The 15034-nt window shown below is 41.3% G+C and overlaps 1 protein-coding gene across 2 annotated transcripts in view; it reads right to left on the reverse strand.

Annotated features, from left to right (window-relative positions):
* Positions 1–15034, reverse strand: part of DCAF12 (DDB1 and CUL4 associated factor 12) — a 28143-nt gene continuing 13109 nt past the window's right edge. For both annotated transcript variants that reach the window (XM_042804469.1, XM_032988117.2), the window contains exons 4-9: positions 14448–14508; positions 7978–8171; positions 7057–7122; positions 6163–6325; positions 1986–2170; positions 1–1210 (exon numbers count right to left, since the gene is read on the reverse strand). In XM_042804469.1, coding sequence (XP_042660403.1) covers positions 1052–1210; positions 1986–2170; positions 6163–6325; positions 7057–7122; positions 7978–8171; positions 14448–14508 — 828 coding nt within the window. In that variant the 3' untranslated portion in view covers positions 1–1051. The remainder of the gene's footprint in view (positions 1211–1985; positions 2171–6162; positions 6326–7056; positions 7123–7977; positions 8172–14447; positions 14509–15034) is intronic.

A 15034-nucleotide genomic window follows, 5' to 3' on the forward strand; every position in this document is an offset into this window, starting at 1 on the left:
TTGGAGAAAAAAAGAGTTTATTTATTCCATTGGCTTATTAGAGGAGATGGCCAACCAGAACAGCTAAAATGGGAAGTTTCCACAAGCTGGGACAAAAGGGGTCCTGGGTTTTAGGCAGTTTATGAAGCACCCATGAGCTACCACAGCAGCATACTTGGGAACCTTGGCTCATCTGGAAAATGGTTAGATTTAGCTCATTTTGAATGATAAGAACATTCATGTCCATTCTCCCCATTTCCTCTCAGCACCTCTGCAGGCCCTCAGTATAATGTCATTCTGCAATAGCCATGCTGCAGAACAGCCTATGCTAACTCCAGTTGTGCAAGCTGATACCAGGGACAGGCAGAAAAGGACTAGAAGATCAATTTTTGCTCCTGGCATTGCTGAAAACTACATTTCAAATACAAATGCACTTTTGAGAACTCCTGCATTTCTGCAGTTCGGGCTTGATGGGTAATACAGCTGGGGAATCCATCCCTGGGCTTCAATGAGTGCAGCTTAAAATTACCATATTCCTCTACATATAAACAGTGTCATTAGACTTGTACTTTTAAAAAATAAGATCAACCCAGGCCAGGGCCAGGCTCTGCAGATAAAGTAGTAGCTTATCTCTTATAAATATTTTAATATTTTTAATTACAAGTAGTCCTCACTTCAGGTAATGTAACTGACACAAAGTACCTGCACACACGCAACCCCTAGATTTTCACAGAAAGCCCAGGAGCAACCACTCTGTAAGAAAGGAATCCTACCTCACAGCAAAGTAGGGGAGGGGGCATGCGGCCAAGATAGCCTAAATGTGGGGGAAGGGTCATTTGGAGAAATACAATAAAAAGGGACTTCAAATCCCCTTCATATAAAGGATCAAGGAGGTTAAAGCAAAAAGCTGGTTCAAAAAGATGTACAAAACTGTTGGAGACCAACAGAAAACTCAGCCAAAAAATAACTTGTATTTAAATCAGAAATCAGTGACATCACACAATTTTGTTGTTAAAAAACGGAAAATAAAATGGAAATCTGTGTAAAGATCAGCATTTATAAAGAGTTATCATTAGCTCCAGAGACCAGCATAATTCCCATGAAGTCCTGATGGAAGGGGGCCTCCTGCCACAAACAGTTTCGTCCCAGAAGAGTCGTAGCAGTGGGTGTAAACAGCATTTGGGAAGAAATTTATGTCAGAAAAATAATTCCTCCAGGTTTCATCATGATTCTGTTAAAGGAAAGTTTAGATTGTTATTGTTGCCAAACAAACCCAAAATCTTGTTTCACAAAAGCAGAAGGTAGCTTCCAGAGCCAAAAAAGCGATCTTTTCTGTTAATATTCCCTGAAGCTTCAGACAGATCAACCTCAAGATACCAGAGTTGTCCTGAAACTTTCTGAGGACATTTGAGCCAAACACTGGAGTGGGGAGGTGAAAGGTAGGGAAGATATCAAGTTTCATTAGTTTTAAAAGTTACATCACAGTCATACAAAAGATAATGGAGAGAAGTTAGACAAAGCCATTAACTGATTTATGATAACATACAGGAAATTGAACTCAAGTGCCCGCTATGGCATTACTGCAGGAAGCCAGTTTCTGAAATTGCACACAATTAAATTGAATCTCTCTTACTTTGAGTACCATGTTAGAGTAGCATAGTTTTAAAGGAAGGCAACATCTTTTGTGTTTGAGGTTCTGAAAACTAGAAGTTAGATGACATTCAAAAATATAGAGATATAAAATCTAGTTTATTTATGAATTAGTGACTAAGAACAGTAGTTAGTATGCCTTACTCTGAAGCAACCAACCCTCAACACCCTTTCAAGCTTTCACAGAAAGCAATTCTGCAGCACCTCTTGCTTTTTATGCTTACAGTTATTAGTTACACAATACCTGTTTTACCCAGATGCATTTTATACAATAGCTCTCATTACTATAATAAGAACTGGTTTGAGCCCTATGGCACTCCTGTGTAAAGGGTCTCCTACAGCCTCAAGCTACTCACCAGCCAGCCTTTCCCAGTAGTCAACTTCAAAATTTCACCTCCTCCCAGTTTCTGCTTCTGTCCATGGCAGGCACGTGGGGGCTTTTCATCCAGGAACCTCTGGGCTCTGATATCGTAAAACAATAAGGAACCTTGCCCTGTTCCCACTGTGATGATGTGCTCATAGAAGCTCACTGATCGAATACCTGTCAGGCAGAGGAGGGACATACAACACAGTAAGGAAGATGGATGCTTTGGCTCTGCAGTGCTGCTGCTTGATGTCTAATGTTTTCTTCAAGAGGAACTACCTGCTAGTATTCTCCACAACACATAAGTTTCCCGACTGCTATGGAGCAATGCAGAAAAATCCCATTAATGCCACTGAAACAGCAGCTTCAATTACATATACTGCTTCCCGTCTCCTCTGAGGCCATCAGCTACACTGATGGTGCATAGAAAGAAGCTTCATTCTCAGCAGACCGCAGCTCTGCCAGATAAGCAAAGATCATAAGCCATTTAGGATCAAGAGCAGCTTTGGTTTGTTTGCCACAAGCGAACACACCGTGAGCAAGGTTGTTCTAAGCGAACAGACGATGAGCAAGTATGTGGCAGCAGATGGGAAAGAATGTCACATTGGTTTCCTCCACAAGCTCACACCCTATCTACCTGCCTGCCAAGTGTGATAAGTGACCGTGTGAGAAAAAGTACTATCCCAGCTGCCACCAAATGCATTTTGCTAATCAACAGGCTAGCTGTAAGCAAGCATAACTATAATAATCATTAGTCACTTTGCTGCTAAAATAGATCAGGCTCTTAAATAATTTTTAAGCTATCTCCACTCAAATGTTCTTACACAAGAACACCTTACTCTTTGAAGCTGGCACATGTAGCACTTCACCCAGCAAGGAAAACAGACTAGGAATCCTGCAACCTAAGCAACACCATGTTCCACCAGCACATGGGAAGCTAGAGCAGGTTTCCAGTCCAAACAAAACATTCTAGCACAATTCAGTTATACCATTAGATTGAGTAAAAGAGTACATTTTGTTTTCATAAAATCTAAATCGGAAGCCTTGGCTAAACAGGGATCCCTTGGAAATAGTCTTGGGGAGATTCTGTATGTAGAAACTTGTAACTTGCAAAATGTCCTGTCATCTCATCTCTATTTATTGTGCAAAAGGTCTGTTCTATGTAAGCACTCTATCTACCCCAGACAACTCTTCGACACAGATTAAACCCCACCATATCTATGCTTTTCCTTCCTGCATAACAGAATTCCAGGTTATAAACTCTAGGGCTTTTAAAGTCCCTTTAAACTACCACTGAATTACAGCATAAACAAGCATTCAACAGAAGGGGAAGAGTAAGTTACGCCAGCTACATCCACGTGCCAACTGCTGTCACCGTACCAAGTGGGACTGAATGTCACAAAACTTGTAGCATACTGGAGTACACCCAGCAGTACACTTGACAGCAAGCATCCGAGAGGTATGGATGCAGCCAGGGAGTTTCCCCTTCCTCTTTGTACAAAGTCCTAACTAGAAACACATCCTCATCCTTCTGCCTCCACATCCTGATGTTACATTCACGGCCACAAGCATCTGTGACACACACTTAGAACAGGCAAAGCCACATTGTCATGCTCCAGCTGTGAGGTGAAGTCTTGGCTGCAGGCTTAATAGGTGGGAAACCACTGTGCAAGTCTCACACCTGTTGAAGTAGATTTACCAGAGTTACACAAGAATCTCCACTTTACTTTAAAGAACTACAAATGCGTCTGAGAAGTTGGAGATATCTCTCCCCTCTCACCCATTACAAGGGCTTGGCTCTGGCAAATACATACAGAAAGCTTTAAGCTCTCTGCAATCAACAAGAGCAGTCACTGGGATAATAGGAGAAAGCCACAAGAGGGGACATACTCTTATTTTTGCTCCGAAAGTGCTCTTGACAAGCAACCCAGCAGAATACTTAACAGAAACAGGTGACGAGAGTATGAAAGCAGGTGGCATATACTTTTCAATGCAATTTATTAATAAAAAGCTGTAAAATGCAGAACAACTGTGGATCTTTCTCTAATCAAAAAAATTAAGTGAAGGAATCTGTGATGTACCCACTACTAAGAGGATGTTTAGAACTGGCTTTCAAGAACTGCACTTCAAATTGGCTCCGAATGGGATGAAGTACCTCAGATTAATCATTCCCATCAAACTAAAAGCACAACCTGTGCCTAGAATTGATCACAGTAAGCTCTCCAACATAGCCAGCACTCTACCACCTGTGGACCTGGAATATTTGGATCATCAATTTCAGACTCACTCCTGAGACACAAGAGAGCTTTACAAATCCCAGAAAGAAATGAAGTCTCAGTAGGGTGTCCTACATAAGGAGCAGACACAGAGTCCGTGTCGCTCAAGCTCTGTCCGCTACATTAACATTGCTGCCTTCAGGATATAAAGTCAAGGGCATGAGACATTGCACTGCATGCCAGCTGAGCAGAAAGCAGTTGCTTTCACAGATCAAGAATTAGAGTTCAAGGCCTGCACTTCCCTATATAGCTGCTAAGAAAAGCAATACTTACAAGATGCACTGAAAAGTATTAACTACCTTCTCATGTAGAAGCGATAGGGTTACATTGAGTAAAAACCTGTTCCAATCATACTAAGTGACAACAACCTTTCTCTAACCTGTTTATGTATACAACACTAGCGATCTGAAGTTAATACGGACTTAAATTCAGCAGGTGCATTTGGAAGCTGAAAGTGCATTCAGTTAACACTTCAAAGCACTTAAAAGTCAACCCTGAATTTAGTCCACAAATCAATAAAGAGCCTACTTTCTGGAGGTGCTGCACCACTCCAAGTCACAGTTAGATCAACAGAAAGTTGAAACTCTTGGTATCTTGCAAAATAATATTACTTAACTGCCTCCACCTCCATGCAAAAAAAAAAAAAAAAAAAGAAAAAAAAAGTATCTGCAGAACAGAAAACAGCATTGAACAAAGGCCTTCTCCAGGCATGAGCTAGAGATTAAAGATGCCCCAGAGATGTGATCCCCCAAGCAGGGATGATCGCATACTTCACACAAAAGCTTCCAGCCAGCAGCCACCACAGGGCACTACACTCCAGTGTCTTGGTATTTCTTCCCTACGATACTGAAGGGTAACAGTGTCAAGACCTCCATAGAGCCCTCGCTGACAGTGGGTCAGGGTAAGGGCTGTTAGTGGTAAGATGTTCAGGTAACAACACAAGCTGGTGAAGCACCTTTCCTCATATTACAGAAGCTTCTCCTGTAGCTGAAAGAAGCAGATCCTGACGTTTATCTAGACCGCACAGTTTAAACTCCAGTAACCACATAAATAAAACTTTCCTAAACCTTGCCTACGTTAATTCTCTTTTGATAACTTGCCTGATGAAGAGATGGATGCCTATAGCCAAATGAAATAAGGACTGCAATTTATTAGTATGGGATTAATATGGTTTAAAATGGCCATCACAGCACAGTGCCTTCTCATGATTGAAAATAAATGGTATGGGAAGAAGCTTATGGGACCATGCACCCTGCAAGCCCTCACACTTGACCCTGGTGTAAGGTTCAGCTGGATCCACATCAGAAAAGGAAAACAGCATTCAAATCTGCAAACTTTTTTTTTTTTTTTTTGAAAAGTGAGATGTTATATATTTAAAGCACATAAATACACATTGAAAATTAAGAGTCTCACTCACGGATTTAAAATTACCAAGCAAGCATTCACTTGCAGCAAAGACTCACAATACAATAGCAAAGAGAAGACAACATGCTGTTTTCCAATTCCCAGATAAAAATGCAAGAGTAAACAACAAATAGCGATACAAAGACTGGATTTGCTTTGAGATAAGTAAAAGCAGAATAAGACACAGTAAAAAATAAGCAGAAGTAAAATGCACACTTTTAAAAGTTCAGTAATATTTGGATGGTGTACAAATTAGTTGATCATAAAAGCATATATGTAGTCTATCATTAGATCTCAGAGCTGCTTTCACATTTGGTTTGTTGGTTGTTAAATGAATACTGTCATAAAAGCAAAACCTACATATACTATTAACAATTTAGTCTATCACATGGAAACCCCTTCCAATATATTAAAGGCTTATCTTACTGCAGTCTTAATAGATACTTCTGCAAGCAAACCGTTTGAAGCCCCCTTTGGCAAGTTTCTTACCACTGCCTCGTTCTTTGGAACAGACGGATTTAACACTGTGAGAAGGCTGCCTGGGATCCAGAAAGGAGACATGTGCCTGTGATCCTACTGCATACACTGACCACTCCTGACCATAAGCCAGACACACGTTCTCCCTGCAGTATGGCAACTTTGTGGAAAGTAACTGGAAACAGAAGAAATAAAAATCAACCCTTTATAAGAAAAGAGCAGGATCTTAAGAGAACAATTCAGTAAGGTATGTTCAAGGAAGTTCTGGTGGAAAAAAAACAAAACAAAACAAAACAAAACAAAATGAAGCCAAAAAATGTGTTCCCCACAAAAATAGAACTTTAAGAGAAAAGGAACAGTCTGGCTCAGAGAAAAAAAAACAGAAGGAGATGGGATGCCTTATCTGAACCAAACTGAGATGATAAAGGCTGAAGCCAAGTATTATGCGAAGAACTATGCACATTTTGGTAAATCATTCTATATCTTTCTAAGCTGCTGTTATTTCTTTAGCAGGTGTACACAGACATCAGCTCTCAGCTGGAAAAAGCTTACCTCATACACTAGCATAGATATGTCTGGGTTTGATCTGCAATGACACCTAAATAAGTGCAATTTCTTTTATGAACTCTGCCAATAAAGTATCCATTGCACTCCATGCAACAGTTCACTTCAGCTAACCCAGAATTGTCTAAAGTTAAGAGCACTTCCCACACTCCAAAATAAGGGGAGTGGAAAGTTTCCCTACACAAGTTCTAATTTTTAGGACATTTCATTTTACATGAAGCTTGTAAGTGTTTTGCAAACACTACTGCTCTTTCTTCAAGCATTTAAAGGAGATGAAGAATAAGGAATAGCCTTAACTGCTGGGCAATTTTTGAAATTTAACACCAACAAACAGAAAACTACCTTTGATAGTGTGTGCTCTGCTTTCCAAAGATGAAAGTACCCATCTAGGGACACAGCTCCCAGTTCCTATTAAAAGAAAAAAAAGTAACAAGAGTTAGTTTCTGTATTATCGATGTCTTTAGAAACTCAACTAGACAGGCTGCATACTCTGGATTGAACTCATCCATAATCCTGTGCATGCTTATCAGGATAAATTGTCATTTTATACTGATCTTGATAGAATGCGATACAGCACAAAGGTGCCAGGTAGAATAAGAATTAATGAAAGGGTAAATAACCAAAAATAACTTTCAAAAGTATAGATCTTGTTAGACAAACAAATAATGAATTATTAGACAGTACAAGCTAGTGCTGACAATACTTTTCAGCAGCTCCCACATCGATTCTGACCCCAAAGCAAACATTTCTTTCCGGGTTCTACTCTACTGAAAAAGCTATATGAAGTCTCCATCACAGAGGAGTAATTAAAAGCTATAGTGAAAAATAAAGCCCTCAGGGAGCACCATGCTTCTGACAGCATACCCACCTTTGCTTCAAACCTCCTCTGTTCTTTGAGGGCAGAAAGGAAAGTAGTGGAGGATAAATTGCTAGTCCCAGTATTAATAACAAGAGATCAGCATGGTGGAAGTTAATATTTACTGTTCGTCAGATGCCAACAAAATAACACCAAAGCAAGCACTGGTGCCTGCCCTGAGTCACCTCACTGAGCAATCCAGTAACAATCCAGTCATCAAAACAGGAACTGCCTGAATGTTAAGTAGTCTTCGTGAAAAAGGAAGGAAAGAAGCAAAAGCACTCAAAAGCAGGATTCAAGGAACAAGAGATGTTTGGTGCTTTATCTGCTTCTTGTAAACATTTTTCTTTTTCAAATACATGTGGACAGTTTTAGGTCTTCTCAACTGTCTTGCTCATCTTACTGACCTTGTTCTTATTGTTGAAAGCCAATGCTCGAACTTTGCAGTTGTCAGGATTGGTGTTCTCCTTGGGGATATCCTTCAGAGCCCTGTGTGTTATGTGGGCATAGACAGGAACTTGAGAGAGATTATGCCTGGCATCGCTTTTGGACAACACGTCCTCTGTGACTTCCCAGAGACCCATCGAACCATCCCGGGAACCTGAATAAATAGTCCAAAAACAACAGTCCATTTCACATATAAGTAACTCCCCCTTTAAAAAAAGAAACAAACAATAGAGTCTGAAAGAAAGAAAGAATACTATTAATTTAATCTAACTGAACACACTGTTGGTGCCTATATATTATTATTAACAAGAATGTGATTTTACTGAGATGTAAAGTTCATAATACATAACTCATTGTCAACCAGTTTGCCTACACGGTTTCCAAGCAGCTAGATCACCTCAACTGTTTTCAAACCGATTAGGGTGCATCAAAAAATACAATACTGTACAATAACCATTAGAGATTCACACACAGAGTAAATTAAGAGGTGACTCAATAGCCTATGTGTTCAGCCTAGTTTACCAAAGCTGAGTGACAGTCTGTTCAGCCAATATGAAAACCTCCAAGAAAACTCATTTTGTTGCAGTTACCTTAATAAAACAGTTTGAATCCTAGAATATTATTTTGATTTTAGTTTAAAAGTATGATTTTGATTTAACATGAAGCTACAGTAGCTATGAGAATATAAAGTACACTAAGGCCCTTAGGATTAAGCAACTAGTATGCTGTGTGCCTTGAACACTATAGGAATCGTTATGGACTCTGAATTAACACAATAGGTACTGGTTATGGATCTTGACTTGAAACAATAGGTACCAGAGGAAAACTGGTTTGGTTGGGAAGATTGGCCAAAGGAGAGGTGAGCATTAGCCAAAGATAAAATGAGCATGTGCAAGGATGGAGTTCAATCAGCCGACACAGTGATGAAGACTATCGACAACCACCAGAGGATCCCCGTCCAGTATAACCACGCATGCGTTAGGGACATTTGCATATGATAATGATTCCCAGGATATAACATGAATATGCTAATCATTGCCCTCCCCCCATTCCATTTAAATCAATCTGTAAAGATGACCCATGATTTCTGTAGAACAGGAACACAGGTAAGGTGAGGTAACTGAGAGCCAATCATTAACATGACTGAGGGCAAACGAAACTTTACGAGGTTTGTTCATCTTATGGAACCATGACTCTACTGAAAAAGAGCAGCAATATGTTGCGCTCTGTACCTGTTGGTGAACACGCCTTTGGTGGAGCTATCCCCCGTGTTCCCCAGCGCTGGGATAAAGAAGTGCCGGCTTATCTGCTTTGTGTAGATAAGGTCTTTCGCGATTGCAACCGCTAACAATTTGGCTTTATGTCAATTTGGGTTAATTTGATTTGTACCAGTATACTTACGGATATGTACACACAGATTTCTGAACTGAACAAAAACAGCTATTTGAAACCATGATTTGTACCAACTTGGATAAAGTCTATTTATAAAATTATTTTCCTAAAACCTGTGCAACTTCTTGTTTAAAGAATGTAATATGGTAACTGAGGTTGAACAAGCAAGAGCTCATTTTATTTGTCTATTAAATTTGAATACATTAATCCAAAATGTGAATCGATGAGAATACCAATACCAGATAAAGAAAGCTGAATGTGTTTGTTCATAGATCAACACGGGCTTAATTCAAAGCTCTGTACCCATCCCTTCTAGTGTTAGAGCAACTCACTTCCATTTAAGTCAGCTCTGACAGATTTGCCACATACTTCAATTTCTTCCCTACACAATGTGAAAAATACATCCCTCTTTCTCTCACAGGAAATGCATAATGAATATACCAGAAAAGACTAAATATCTACATCAGACTATTAAATTTACAGGCTTTGTTACATCATAGGGAATAAACTGAAAAGACCGCCAATACCGGTGGTCCAGTGTGGGGCAGGGTTTGGCTGCTCTCAGCAAAACCCCCAGCACTGCACAACTGATAGACATGCTGGAACTTGTCAACCACAAGCCCTGGGAAGAACTTTGTTTAGAAGAAACAGAGTGCTGGCTCGATGTTTACATAAGAATCATGGGTGGGTGAGGCTGTAAAAAACAACCACCCAGTAAATGAGGAACTATTGTCTCTGTTCAAGATAGATTGTTGTAGATAAAGTGGGTGCTTAGAAAGATGCCTTTGGCATTAGCCAGTCTGTGAATGCATAGTGTGGAGTGTAAGCCAATCAGTCTTTGGCATGGTCTGAAGAAACCAAATAGTTTGTAACACGTCATCTAGGAACTAGTATAAAAGTATGTGAAGAATCATAATATGATTGACATTCTGCTTGCATCAAGCTGTGTCCCGTCTCTCAATCCTGGCAGTCCAGCACAGCAGAGAGGGCTTTGTCCCCTCGCAGATGGATTCAGTCGTTTGCCACTAACACCTACTACAGCCAAACACAAAAGGAGCTTCCTAATGGCACTTGCATAGCAGCAGGCAGCACATGACACAACATCCTGCCACTCAATTCACATGCTGATGGTTTTTAATGGCACCTAATCTTGTTTGTTTCGAGGCTGAATACTCAGCAGTAAAATTTCTAAACATCTTGACTACTTCAGGAGGAAGCTGTCCCTTTTAATAGCCCTAACAGGTTAAAAAGTCAATGTATATTGTTCAACTGGTTAGCCCTAAAACCAAGAGAATATAATTTCTCATCTCAGGTTCATGCTATCCTGGGAATTATTCACCCAATCTGAAGCTTTTGCCATGGAAATCTTTCTGTCCAATCAGAACAACTGAGTGGACTGATGCATCCTCCCTCAGTTAAGGCTGCTTAGTCAAGAGCTTAATTCTATGCTTATGGACTACTGTGACACACTGCCGCAGGTTTCAAAAGCAGAGCCCTGTCTTGTCCTTGTTAACACAAACAAGAAGAATAATCAAGCCCCTTGTCCTCTCTGTGCTCTCTCAACAGTTTTGACGGCAATAAGAAAGTATACTGCCAAACCTCTAACTTCAAACTATATCATCCCTGGGACCAAATGCTCTTTTTTATTCCTGTGACATTTTAACCTGCCCCAAAGAAATCACAAAAAAATTTGCACTTATTTTCTTAATTCAGATAAATGTATTTGCTATATCCTCAATATTTGGAGTTCAAATATTTCTGCTCCACATTTTCAGATATAAATGTAATTGAAATCCATAAGATTAAAGCATCAGAATTCAGTTGTCTTTGTTTTCTCCTGATTTGGATCATCAGTGAAGTTCTGAAGAACTCAGTTTAGTAATTAGACTTGTTGATTGTTTTCAATAAGTTTTCTCTGGTGTCTCAGGTCTGGAGACTAGAACCTACATCCTGTTATACACATCATAAAACAACTAACACGGCTGTCTTCTACTCACACGTCCACCCCTGAGCATACAGAAAACACTGAGAGCAACGCAGTTTAATCTCACATGCTGTGCCTCTATTCCATTCAGTCCTCATCTCTCCCTTGGGTATCTAATCATCTCTGCTGTTCTCTTTAATCTTATTAGCTGACAGTGGGTTTTTTAGGTTGGAGGCTTGCAAGTATCAACCTTTACATTAAATTCAAAATAAAATTCCAGGACTATTTGGGTTTTGAAAAAATAAAAAATAAAAAAAAATCAAAAATCTTACTGAACTAACAATTCACAAATTTGATTTTTATGAGACTTAAGATTCTTTCACCTGCAGTTTGACACCTCCTTGTACAGAACATTTCACCCTGTCAGCACAGAAAGACAGTAAACTACTAAATTAATGCAGCAGGATATTAATATTGCTGCCTTTACTTAAGTAATATTTTTGAAGTTACACTGATTATCCACTAGTTGCTAAAAAAACAATAACTGACCTTTTCTATTACAGCCTTTTGTATTAACTGCTATAGTATATGAGTGTATACATATACATATTGTCTTGGGTTTGAGTGAGTGGTGGGGTTTTTGGGTAGCAGGTGAGGGGGCTACAGCAGTGCCCCCTGTGAGACGCTTCTTGAATGAAGCTCTGCCAGCTCCAAGTTGGACCCACCTCTGCACCAAGGCCGAGCCTATTAGCTGCACCTCTCTGATAATGTATTTAAGAAGAGAAACCTGTAAGGAATAGTGGGATTTGTGAGGAAGACTTGCAACACCTATGTGAACCCCAAGGTCAGTGGAAGAACACAAAAGGAAAGAGGGGTGGAAGGGGTGTGCCAGAGCAGTTTCCCCTGCAGGCCATGGTGAGACAGCAGGACAGCCCCCCTGCTGCCGCTACAGTGGAGCACATGCTGACAAACGGTCTGCAGGGGTCCCCATGCTATTTAAGGGGACTGAACCTGAAGGAGACCAGGATCCAGTGGGAAGAAGCAGCCCTCACTGTTATAGGCACTGGTAGGATTGCAATGAGGGGCTGTCCCACACCTCAGCAGCTCGGGAAGAGCTGTATCCCGTGAGAGGGGCTCAAGGTGGAGAAAGTTTGTGGAGGACTGCCTCCTGTGAGAGGTGGACCATGCTGAAACAGGGGGAAGAAGTTTCAGAAGTACCACACTCCCCCAAGACAGAAGACATGGCAGCACTGACTGCACCCCCCATCCCCTGCCCTCTGCACCGCTGGGGGAGAAGGTAGAGATATCAGGAGCAGAGCTGAGCCTAGCAAGAAGGGAGGGGTGGAAGGGAGGTGTTTTCAAGATCTGTGTCGTGGTTTAGGCCTGGTTGGTAGCCCAACACCACACAGTCACTCTCTCTCTCCTTTCTCTTCCAGCAATAAGAAGGGACAGAGAGCCAGGCTTGGGGTTCGAGATAGGACTGGGATGGGGAAAAAATCCCCCTTTATGATCACGAGCAAAAGGCAGACTCGTTAGGGGAAGAAAAAAAGAACATACATTATTACAGACAGTAACAACACATAACAGAGTAGGACAGTGAGAAGCATTGCCACATCTTGAGAACACCTTCCCCCCACCCCTCCCTTCTTCCCGGGCTCAGCTCTGCTCCTGATATCTCTACCTCCTCCCCCAGTGGCGCAGGGGCAGGGAATGGGGGGTGCAGTCAGCGCTGCCACTTCTGGCATCTTCAGTGGGTGGAGCTTCTAGAACTTCTTCCCCCTGCTACGTTGTGGTCCCCCTCTCACAGGAGACAGTCCTCCACAAACTTCATCCGACATGAGTTCCTCCCATGGGCTGCAGCTTTCCCCACACTGCTCTGTCGTGGGTCACTAACTTTCTCCAACTGGAGTCCCTCCCACGGCTGCAGCCCTTCCCGAGCTGCTCCGGCGTGGGACACTCCCGCACGCTGGAGTCCTCCCAGCGTTGAACTACAACAGAGGGTCTCCCTTTTCCCACAAGACCCCAGCCTCCTTCAGGCACAGCACCTTGATCACCCAGGTGACAAACACAGGCCATCCATCAGTGCCTGCTCCACCACAGATCTCCATGGGTGGCAGGGGGGGCCGCCCTGCCGTCTCCCCACGGGATGCAGGGGGGTCTCTGCTCCGGCACACCTCCCCCCTCCTTCCTTCCTGCGTTCCTCCACTGACCTTGCTGCTCACACAGCTGCTGCAACTCCTCCTCACAAGTCCAACTCCCCCTTCACCACATCCCTTCTGAAATACGTTCCCACAGATGCACAGCTGACTGGCTCAGTTTTCATGCAGAAGTGGAGCTGACTTGGAGCTGGGGGAGCTTCAAGAAGCTTCTCACAGGGGGCCACCCCTATAGCCCCCCTCCCCTGCTACCAAAAAACCCCATCACTCACTCAAACCCAGGACAATGTGTAATGCTTCTCACTGTCCTAATCTGTCTGTTAAATGTATTTGTTCTTAATGTCTGTATTAAATTTATGTTCATTTTTTCCTTCCCCTAATGAGTCTGTCTTTTGCCCATGACTGTAATGGGTGAGTCATCCCTCCCTGTCCTTATCTCAGCTTATTTTCTCTGTCCCAGCACTGGGGAGGAAGGGCAGAATAAGCAGCTGCATGGTACTTAGTTGCCCTCTGAGCTCAAACCACAACATATACACACACAACTGTACTGATAGCTTGACCAAACAAACTGAGTTTTCATTAATTAGTCTTTCATAGGATTTCAGAAAACCAACATTGCTCGTTATTCTAAAGTTATTCACTGATAACCAATATCCCTCTTGGAATAATTCTTCTTGTGTAGAATCCTTCCCTGCAACTCTTTGTGTTTAGAGATCCTCTCATGGAAACACCTACTGGAAAGACAGGAATATTACCTCTGATAAAAGAAAAATCAAATCCAGACCAGAGCCCTACAAATAAATCAAAGTGAAACTCTTGACTAAAACCAAGAAGGGTTTAAATAGCCAAGGTAGTTCAGAATGGTTTCAAATGCCCTGACAAAGGTGCTTCCCTAATACCTATCAAGTGCTGCACATCAGTATAGAATTCAAAAGAGAAGGGGAGAAAAAAAATTTACCAGAAACAGCCATAGTATCACTGATCCACGCAATTGAAAATATCCAGTCCTTATGTCCATCCTAAAATAAAAAAAAAAGACAAGATTTTTCTGTGCCATTACACTCTAGAGCAGTCTTAAAGCAAGCAAGTATTCTTCACTTTAATTTTTAGTATAAACTCAGAAGGACAGACCTACATTAAAAACATATAGATAAGATTCCAGTATCAAGCTGGAGCAGTTTAAGAACTTAACAGTAATTTTAATTTTTCTTTTATTTTGAAGTGTGTAATTAATAGAGACCAATTAGGTTATGGAAAAACAGGTCTCTGACCAAGGACAAATTGATCTCAATTCTAAGGACTTAGATTTTTCCATCCTGAAAGCAGCATTATTTACTTGGGTAAAATAGCTACATGGTTTTATTTCATCAAATGCACATCCCTAATATAAAAAATAACCAAAATCTTATGTTTACACTATGTCACCTACAGATTAATATTTCAAGACTATTACTTCAACAATCTTTTCTTTAGCAGGTGAGAAACCTGTGAGGGTAAAAACCCCATAAGGCTCTAGTTCTGTTTGAAAAGCTGCAAAGTCACAAT

Source organism: Tyto alba, unplaced genomic scaffold, assembly GCF_018691265.1.
Source record: "Tyto alba isolate M040663 unplaced genomic scaffold, T.alba_DEE_v4.0 Super-Scaffold_42, whole genome shotgun sequence".
In the NCBI taxonomy this organism is placed as follows: Eukaryota; Metazoa; Chordata; class Aves; order Strigiformes; family Tytonidae; genus Tyto; species Tyto alba.